The 10,668-nt window shown below is 43.8% G+C and overlaps 1 protein-coding gene across 4 annotated transcripts in view; it reads right to left on the bottom strand.

The window, feature by feature from the left end:
- Nucleotides 1–5,987: 5,987 nt before the first annotated feature.
- GLCE (glucuronic acid epimerase) overlaps nucleotides 5,988–10,668 on the bottom strand; it is a 116,763-nt gene continuing 112,082 nt past the window's right edge. For all 4 annotated transcript variants that reach the window (XM_037010051.2, XM_017660387.3, XM_073212076.1 and 1 more), the window contains one exon: nucleotides 5,988–9,945. In XM_037010051.2, the coding sequence (XP_036865946.2) occupies nucleotides 8,921–9,945 (1,025 nt within the window). In that variant the 3' untranslated portion in view covers nucleotides 5,988–8,920. The remainder of the gene's footprint in view (nucleotides 9,946–10,668) is intronic.

The raw sequence follows: 10,668 nt of genomic DNA, 5'->3' as shown, positions 1-10,668 counted from the left end.
TGCTCAGAAGTCCTCAAGTGCTAATACCAACACCAGTTACCCGTGGATACTGGTGAAATGCTAACTCGGATTCAGTAGGTCTCGGGTGAAGCCCGGAGTCTTCATATCCTTAGGCTCCTGGGCGATGCAATGTGGACACTGGTGGGTGTGACAGCTCCGTCAGGGTGCTGGGAGGGGAGGGCTGGCTCCAGGCCTGCTCTGTTCTTGGAAGCTTGCTTGCATGCATTCATCCAGCACCCCCGCCAGCATTTATCGAGCTCACTCTGTGCTAGGTGCTAGGACTGCTGTGTGGACCAAGGAGTCCAGCACCTGCTCTCACGGAGGCTGCATTCTGGGGGCAAAGAGGAGCAGTGCACCCACAAACCATCACTGGACATCCCGTTTCTGCTGGTGAGAGAGGCTATGCAGACACAAGAAGCAAGGAGCTGTGACGAGTGATGTCTGGAAGGTGGTGTCTGGAGTGACGTCTGAGCTGGGTGGTCAGAGAAGGCTTCACCAAGGACCTGATATTGGAGCTGGTGACCGAAGAGGAGAAGCCAGGCCCGTGAAAAACTGGGAAACAGACTTCCAGGCAGGACTGGCAGTGCAAAGGCCTGAGACAAGCTTGGCAGTCCAAGAAGCCTCAGCCCAGGGCACAGTGTTTGATGGGAGAAGCTAATAGCCACAGCCAGGCAGGTCCAGAGGCCGGGGCAGCTGGCTGTGGGGATCCCAGCCTGGCGAGGACTTTGGATTCTGTTTTTTGACAATGGGAAGCAATTGGAGAGTGTTACACATCTCAGGCAGAGACCTGGCCCTTCTGTTACCCACACCTAGGAGTGGCCCTTGATTCCTCATTATGCCTCACCCTGCACAGCCAGTCCATCAGCCACACAGACTTAATGCAACCTCATCTCACCACCTGATGCCAGTCCTGGCCGCCCCCACCCCTCAATGGGGCTCCTGCAATGACCTCCCTACTGGGCTCCTCACTTCCATTCGTGCCCTGCAATCCCACACTCACACAGCCAGCAGAGTCAATGAGGCGTCCCAGTGCAGTTTCTTAACCTGCCTCCCACAGCTGGGGAGGGAAGGTCAGTCTGCCTCCAACACAATGCAGCCCTTCTCGTGGCTGCATGAAGCCGAACGGCTGGGAGCCACTCAGGTGGCACAAGACTGCTTGGGTTTTCCCTAGGAACATAATACAAGTATTTTTCTGAAAAGCTTACGAGGTAATTGGCACATTAAGATATAGTATTTTTTGTCCCCTTAAAATATTTTCTTTAAATACCCCAGCTTTAAACAAGGCAACTGGGCAAATTGTTTTACCTATTTCAGACTTTGGGTGGTTTTCCGGGTCACTTTCTCCTGTGTTGTCAGGGAGCGTTTAGACATGAGGACACAGGAGAGCTGAGAACCAAAGAGAAACAGAAGCCGAGAGAGAAGTGCGCCCACCCCCTCCTTTTGTGCCAAGCCTAGGGCCAAAGGAGACAAGGCCTTGCCCAGCTCCGCACCAGGCAGCCTGACTCTGGGGCTCCTGTCTAGACTCCCATATAAGATACACACACAGCACACAATCAAGAGACTTAAACTGCAAGTGTCCATTCAGCTCTGTCACCAGCAGACCGACCCTGGAAAGCGACCACACGCTGGTCCTCTGCTCCTGCTTTAAAAGGAGAGGCCCGCTCCACTGGCCGCTAGGACACTCTGAGGATAAGCTAAAATGATGAAGGGACTCTAAAAAGTTTAATGTAGGAAGCTTTAAATATCATTAATGCAAACTCTAATTTAGAATTTGTAATATTTTCAATACTTGTTTTCATAACTAAGAATGAAGTATGTGGACCTCCTAGATCTGTCCCTTTGTGGTCTTACAGGCAGTTATTCTCACTCATCACTGCATCCCCTGCAGCCACAGAATGCCTGGTAACTGCTGTGAATCTTCCCAGATGTTTTCTGTGCATTTACAGACATGTGCATGCATTTGCACATACACAAGCACACCCTACTTACATCTTAATTCTGGGTGCTATACGGCTTTGAAAGTCGATCGGGAAGACAGTAAACAGCAGGAGGGTGTTGGGAGGGAGGCCCCAGAGGGCCTGTAACACTGGGCTGTCCAAAACATAATGCAAACAGAGTCCAGGGATGCTGAAGAAATGGGGTGACATAACAAGGCAACTTGATCACTGAAAAAAACCTCCCGTTTGTTTCTGGGCTCCTGTAAGCATTTAGCGGAGCCAGTCCGTTTCGGCGGCTCTGATGTAGAGCCCACAGATGAAATGAGCTGATCTCCTCATCTGCGGGTGAGCACTGCAGCTGAGCACTGCATTCCTCGCTGAGCACACTGTGTGGGGCCCCTGGGGTGCAGTCAGGAGACAGCGGAACATGGTTATTGCTTGAGGATGATGGTTCAGAGCAGGGACTCTGGGGTCAGACGTACCTGGTCTGTAGCCCTTGGCTTGTCAAATAACTGAATCACGTCTGCAATTTGTTTAACTTCTTCAAGTTTGTTTTTTCAACTATAAAGTTTACCTTCTATTTCTTCCCAAGATCGTCAAAAGCATTAGAATGCATATGGAGTCCTTTTGTAAAAGCCCGACTGTGGGCACTTGGCCACTCTGGCTGTGGGCATTGCCACCACTGCTTGGTCTTTGATTTTGGAGAGGGAAGGCTCCCCAAAGCCTACCAGAGGAAGAGTGCTCCGGGCTGCGGCTCCAAGCAGGGATGGGATCTTCTCGCCTTTTCTGTCCTGGCAGGTAGCACACGACTGGTAGGAAGGGGCTCAGAAGTGCTTAGTGAAAAGAACTGCATGACCTTGAGCGAGTGAGTCACACGGTGTTTCATTTCCGCATCTACCACCAGAGTCAGGCTTCCATCGTGGTGAGCTGTCAGTGAGATTGTCTGGGGAGCACCTACGAGGGTGTTTGTTCCCTCTCCCCATTCCTAAATGAAAATGATCAAGAAACACCCATCCAAAACTATAGTTTGCAATACCCAGACACTAAGAACTCTATTTATCCGAGCTCACATCAGGTTGCCTGGGTAATATCGTCTGGTGGATATTGCCAGATGGAGACGGGCCTCTCTTTGCTGCCTGCAGGAGTTGGAAGATTCGCTGTCCCCTGATTACCTTCCCAAGCCTCTGATCGGATTTGGGGATCAGTCCGAGGCCGCCCACTCTAAATTCAATTGAATTGCAGGACTTAATTTCACTCGTGCTTAAAAGGAAAGACAGAATAACAGGCATTAAATTCAAGTCATACCCTTCTGCCAAGAACCCCAATCCCCACTTCACCCCAGGGATCTCCTTCCTTCTCTAGTCCCCAAAGGTATTAACGCTCTTCACCAGACTTGCTAAACTGAAATGGAGCAGCCATTCTTATCTAGTGATTTCACCAGGTGCTGCTGAGAAGAGAGCAAAACCCCAGGAAGACACTGGCTCTTCCTGGTAGTAAGCCCAGATGCAATGAGCGTGGGGGTGCCCAATAACACCCGATCTAAACTGTGCGTTTACCATCAGTCAGTTCATGGGCTGCTCTACTTGCAACAGGACTTTTTTCTTCTCCTTTTGTTGTTCTCTTTGCTAGTGTTCCTCAGTGGTTTGCTTTGCAGTCCTACAAATCCTCCTACTCTTGGGAAAGGATTAGCAGTATTGCTGCTATTTAATATTCAGGAAACGTAGCGTGCACACACATTACCAATCATGCTTACCAGATGGTAAATGTAGCTCCTTGCACCAAAAAGTGAGCAGCAAACCCTCACATTCATCACCAATACATTTAAGTTCACATCCATTTTCAATTTGACGTCCTTAATGAGTTGGTATAATGAAAATCAATATTTCACCCCTATAGCATTAACTTTTTGTAAGTTACAATAACAGACTTGAGATTTGAAAAAATTGTCGATCAACAAAATCTCACAACTTGCAGTTTTGTATCCATATACGTTAACACCTCATAGTTTTATATTCGGGATGGGCTAATGCAAATGGCACATGGTAAGAATAAAATCTAGTAGCTGTTTGTGTCTATGTATTTTTTAACAACACTGTTTACGTTTAGTGGTCACCTTTTGTTAGCTTATAAAAAACTTTATTAGTTCTCTTTCATTGGACTTATTATGAGGCAATTGAACCCTATGGGCAGAGTAAATTCCCAGTGCTACAATGGTAGAGCCAGGGAGCTCTGTCTCCTGAGCCCAAGTCTAGATTTCTGCTTAAAGATCTGAGTTTTGGGCTTAGCTACTTATTAGCAGATTCAATGGCAATCCTTGCAAGTTGTTTCTGTGCACTTAAGAGTGAAGAGTGGTTGTTACAGGCAGAATTGTGTCCCCCCCAAATCCATGTTGAAGTTCTAACCTCTGGGATCTCAGATTGTAACTGTATTTGGAGAAAGCACCTTTAAAAAGGTAATTAAGGTAAAATAAGGTCATATGACCGGGCCCTAATTCTGTATGACTGGTGTCCTCATAATTAGGACATGGACAACGGCCTGAGGGAAGACCATGGAAGGTCACAGCAAGAAAGCAGCCACTTGCAAGCCATGGAAAGGGGCCTCGAATGAAACCAGATCAGGTACCTTGGTTTTGGACTTAGAACCTCCAGAAATGTGAGAAAATAAGTTTCTGTTGTTCAAGCTGTCCTGCCCATCTGTGGCATTTTGTTACACAGCCTTAGCAAATAGTGGCTCAGAGGAAAATGTAGAATTTACACTGTATTTTCTCTATAATGGAGAAATATACCAGTTATTAATTAGGGTTCGCTGGTTTTCAGTAACAGAAACCAAGTCCAGCGAACTTAAGCACACGTAGAGAATTTATCCTAAGGACACAGTGGTATCTCATGGAACCAGAATGGAATGCAGCTGGCTTTGGAAATGCGTTCAATCTAGGGCTTGGATTCTATTTTCATCTCTGCTTTTCACTGAGTATCTGCTTATTTTTTTATCCATCCCAGTTTCAGATTCCTGGGGATGAGACCGACTGGCCCAGCTTGAGTGACCCTAGCCTGACAGTCAAGGCCAGAGGAGGCAGGGTTACATGGCACACAGTGGCCGTCAGAGCCGTGGAGACCAAAGAGGCATTCTCAGGGAAAGAGGGCTCATCAGACGATGGAGTAAGTCCTGTGGGGCGTGGAGGGTCTAACCTCTCTCAAGGGCAGTGGGGAGGCAAACACGTGCAGCTCAGTGTGCTAAAGCAGAATGGCCGATGCACTAGCAGTTTAGCTAAGATAGCAAAATCAGTGCAAGAGCAGCCTAACAACTGCTTTCAGCCTTATGGCTGTTTCCCAACCGAGGATGATAAGAGAAGTTAAGAGATGCCAAGAATGTTGGTTAGCAGCCTGTGAAAATATGTGTGCCCATCAGCTGGAAAAAGTTGACTAGTGATCGATTGGAATTCCATTATATAAATGGTGTGGAATGTTTACAGTCCAAACAATGATATGCAAGGAAACTTTGGTTTTATATATATTCGGGTGCCTAATCATTACTCTCTGAAAAGAAGAGGGGAGAAAGATTAAATAATATTGTTTTGGAGAAGAGGCAAGTATTGAAAATACAGGAAGGATGAACTTTCAAATAAATCTAACTCAGACAAAAATGGTTACTGGCCTGAAATGGCACGGGGAAGGGCATCCTCAGAGCTGTTGTGGCTCCGTTTATGCCCATGCTACCCCTCCTTTTCTTCTACCTGGTACCCAGGCCGCAGGCCCCCCAGTGAGGCCCTGCCTCCTCCGTAGCACCTTCTCTGACTGATCACACAACTGGCATTTTATTTTTCTGATACTGTTTCGTGGATATTGTGTTCCCCCTAGAGAGTAGCCCTTAGAGTTAAGGCCCATGTGATATACTCTTTCCCACTTTGTCTTAAAGGCTTGATGTGCCTTTACTGAACATTTGTTCAGCCTGACTAGTTGTCACTGGTTGAACAGAAAATGACGCTCACAAATCTGCCTGCTGGGCTCAAATAATCTTAGAATAATTAGAGAAGAGAAACAGCCAGGTGTATTCCTTTTACGATAAAAACTTTATTTTACAATTTTATAAAGCAGCTTTACATTAAGCACAATCAGTTTACTTTGTATAGAAACAAAATACCTTTCCATCTTCAAAAAAACCAAGTTTTGCTGTATATAAAACTAACATGTGCACATTGTGCTTAAACTGCAAAGTCTGTACAGCTTTACAAAGGACCACCCTTCAGAAGGGCATCCAGTAAACACTTTATTGCATATTTAACACATGGTCTATAGCCCACATGTACAATGGAGGAGCAAGAAAAACAATTACAGGGAGAATGAAAATAGCAGCTTTCAGTGAACGTTTGCACACTGACAAAGAAAAAGGACTGCCGCATCCGGAGAGTTGTGCTTTGTGTCATTTTTGTATTTGCTCACATACACTGGATGGTATTTGGACGAAGCCTTTATGTACAGTAACTCCCAAAGGGTCAAACCTGACCATCATCTGGAAACTTTTGGCTGATTTTGCAACTGAAGTGGCAACTGATTTAACATCAAAGCTAACTCTAAAAAGCTAATAATATCCATCATCCTGAAACTAAGAAAAATTTAAAGAAACAAAACTTTAAAATACCTTCCCCATTCTTTGTAAGCTCAGAATAAGTAAACATTTTACATGATTAAAAACCCTAGGAAACTCCACAGGTGTTTATGAACAAAAATACAATGGCTAGTGTTGGGCAGTGTTCCTCCGCATATGCCCCCATCACCTGCATCAGAATCACCTGAATGCTTGCGAAACACAGAGTGTTGTGAAGAGTACTGTGCTCCACAGTAAGTTATTCAGCATCTGGACTCTGTATTTCAGAAAGCAACCAGGTGATTCTGAGGCATCCTGAAGTTCGAGAACCAGTGGTTTGTACTGACAGTGTTGCTACAAGTTCAACTCTCTCTCTTAGAAAATTCTGGAATCACAAGAAAAATCAAGTTGCTGTTGCAATGTGAAAGGCAGTGTGATACCAACAGCAACGAAATAGCAATGCCATTTCTAGATCAAAATGTCCTTCCTTTTTCAGTGGAAAAGGACAGCCACATTGTTAAGGCACTGATATTTGTCACAGATGCAGTACCGTGTTGCTTTCACTGATTCCTTTAATCTGAAGTATTGGTTTGCAAACATAGGCAGAAGTCTGGACTGTTTCAAAAACAACAAATATGATGAAGCAAAGAGGAGAAAGTTTATTTTTGAGTACTGAAGTTAAAAAAAAGGAGGCCAGATGTTCTTGTTGAGACATCTAATGTCTAAGAATGACCAGGTTCAAAAGCTAGGGAGAAACCTAATACCCCACAACTGTTTTGTTGTGGGCAAAAGAGAGCTGCGGTCACATAAATTGACAATTTAAGCTTACATTTCCATGGCCAGTTTATTATTGTCTTCAGTGTAGATCTACATACCTTTTGTGTTCTGCCCTCTTTGCCATTAATATACGTATTTTTCACATACATATCATACTCACGTGTATACGTGTATTTTCTAGTTTCTAAGCAGTGACGGTAGGCTGAGTTCAGTTAAGATGTGCTGTGAGGGCAGGTGCCCACCTGGTTCTTGATGTGCACTTAACGCAAGTCACAGACAGACTGCACTGGCCGTGTGGGATGGCGCTGTTCCCATCTGTAAAGTCACTGTATGATTTAGGGTACTGTCACACAAAACAAGACAGCAAAATTAACCTTCCTTGATTTGACCCAATGGCTGGAGCCCTACAGGAGCCACTGCCCAGGACATAAGGGTTATGAAACCTATTTATATGAGGTACAGGGGGAAATAAAACCAGACAAAGGCCTGATGACACATGCACAGCAAATGCAGCAGCATTGCTTCACCCAACAGCTGAAATAATTTAAAATTAAAATTGCAGAATTGAAACACTGATGCAGAGTCAGTGGTTTAGAAAGCTGACAACCAAGAATGATCTAAAAAGGAAAAAAGACCTGCTATGATTACTGTATATAATATTTGACCTAGTACTTTTCTTTAAAGGGGGAAAGAAATCCTGAATAGGCAGTGGTAGTGGACTTATCAAAATTACTAGTTCCTTCCCAAAGTAGGCTTGTAATAAAATCTCCAAAATGTCCCCAAAATGCTCCCCCAAAAATCGACAAAACTCTCAAGCATAGTCAGAAATGAAATACAAAATTCTAAATAGTGACAAAAAAAACCCCATCACAATGGGGGTAGGAGTTGGATAGACTGATTATCAAACCGTTACTGATTGTAGATCAAGTTTCATAAAACCAATAGCATTTTTGTAATTTCTTGTGCAGTCAAGTTTCATTTTAGTTGTGCTTACATTCATATAATTGTGAAGCCTGAACACTGGTTGCATTTTAATTTACACATTTTAAGAAAATCATAAATTCAAAATATTCTCCATATATAACAAGCTAAACAAATGCAACAAATGCTCCTTCGCCTCCAAGAAATTAATCCATAGAAAAGAAACATCATTTCATTTTAAAAAGGTGCACACAGTCCACTATTCAGGCTATAAGTACATATTTACTGTATTACAGCACATTATTTTTTAAAGTCAGTTTTCAACATAAACATAAATAATCACATTTTAAAAGAGCCCCATACTAAGTTTTTCAGGAAGTGCTAGACAGCTGGCCAGTAACAGCTACTTACCATTATCTTTCCCAAACGGAGAGGGACTGGCCCGTGGAACCATACAGGGTGATAAGCAAGGCAAAGTTAAACACCTTTGTTTAGCCCACGGGCTAAACCCTTTTCTGCTCTAAATGTCAGGTACATTTCTGAACACCCAACCCATGGAATGCAATTATCTCAGACTAGTTTTAAGGATCATTTATCACTTTGATGTAACCCTAGTATACAGACTTTTAAAATGTGCCTATGCTCTGCTGAGCCACAGCCTGTAGTTTCAGCAGAGGCTGAAATCGTTTTGGCTCTGAGCTCTAGTTGTGCTTTGCCCTGCTGCCTTTAAGGTAGCTTTTCCATCTCTTGACAAATTCTTTGAAGACTGGGGACTCATCAATGGTGCTGAGTAGCTGCAGCTGGTTGATGTGGGTGGTGTGATAGTCCCAGCGGGCCAGGTTGGGGGCAATGCCAAGCATGAAGTGCCGGAGGTCATAGATGGTTCCCGAGCCAGTGTCGTACAAGGGGAGCATGGCCTTCAGGGACTCCACGCCACGCGCATACAAGGACCTCGCTTCCTCCCCGAGTTTTTCTCCTGCGGTTTCTTTTAAGTCATAGAGCCCAATTAAAGAATACATAAAGCCATTTAAAACAAAAGAGCTAGGTGTGGTTGGATATTCTTCATACCAGTCATGTTTATTCATGAACACAGCTTTAACGCCATGCTGCTCAGAGAGAAACTTGTAAGGGGCCGTGGCCCTTAAAGCTGAATTGAGGAATATATGGTCTTTTGTGAACAGATAGGCCCTGACTAATGTAGAAATGGCTTGCCCTTGGGCCATGGCAGAGTACCATCCTGGTTCTAAAGACTTGAACCCTTCCCCTAACTTACGGGTCACCATAATTGGCCAGCCACCTTTCTCATCCTGGTTCCTTACCAGCCAATCACTGGCAGCAAAGAACGCGGCCATATGGGCTGTGGTAGAGATGGTAATGTTGTCGAGGAATCCTTTCCCTTTCACAATCAACTTAACCACTTTCTTGGGCATTATTTTGGTTGGCTTGACAGCTTTTGTGTTGGAAAGACCCACTCCTTTCCTGAGGTCAGTGACCAGGTCCCTGGTAACTGTGCTCCACGAAGTTCGAGGCCCGATGCCATAGTATATGTCTCTTTCTTTAAAAGCAATTAGCTGGGTATTTGAGACATAATGTACAGTGAAGAGCTGATTCCTTTCTGTGGTCTCTAGAACCACGGACACACTTCCATTTGTCAAGAACTTGAGGTCAAATGAAATAATAAAATCTTTTGTGTTGCCCAGTTGTAAGGATACACCGTCACTGGTTTCTGTAGGGAGAAATGTACCAACACTGATTAGAATACAAGTTCTTTGTATTTAGAAGTTAACTGCATCATCCTTGATAATGACTGACCATTGGCAAAATTAACATGTCAGTATTTTATGGGTCTATTATTTTTATTTTTAAACTAAATTAATCATAAATATATGACAGAATTGGTGAGCCATGACAGCTGTGGGTATCAAATCCAAGCTCTTATTTTTTAGCCTGATTTACATTAGAAGGGTTAAGAGTAAATGGCTAGGATATTGTTGATAAAAATGCCTTTCCTAGGTTAAATGCTGGCTGATCGATGACTGTTCCAGTATACCTGTTTTGCAAGTAAGAAAAAACAGCCAAAAACTGGCTCAGCATATAATATTTCAAGACAGAGGCTAGAAGAAAAGAATGGTTACATATGCAATATTTTTTAACACTTAATTAACATTAAGTATTTATTCTGTTCTAAGTGCTTTTACATATTAACTCATTTACTCCTCAATTACAAGAGTAGTGCTGCTATCACTCTCACTTTATAGATGACCAGCTTAGACACCGAGAAATTATGTAACTTGCCAAAGATACAAAGAGCTGGGGCCCAGTTGTCTAGTCTGGCCACACAATACACACCCATAATCACTAACTGATGCTAAAAATGATAGGTTTGTTTGCAGATACTCATTGGAATTATGAATAAAATTTCTGGAAAATAAGCAGTGGGTTCATGTAG

Source organism: Manis javanica, chromosome 8, assembly GCF_040802235.1.
Source record: "Manis javanica isolate MJ-LG chromosome 8, MJ_LKY, whole genome shotgun sequence".
Lineage (NCBI taxonomy): Eukaryota > Metazoa > Chordata > Mammalia > Pholidota > Manidae > Manis > Manis javanica.
Note: the sequence above shows the minus strand (reverse complement) of the source record. Positions and strands in the feature narration are given on the sequence as shown.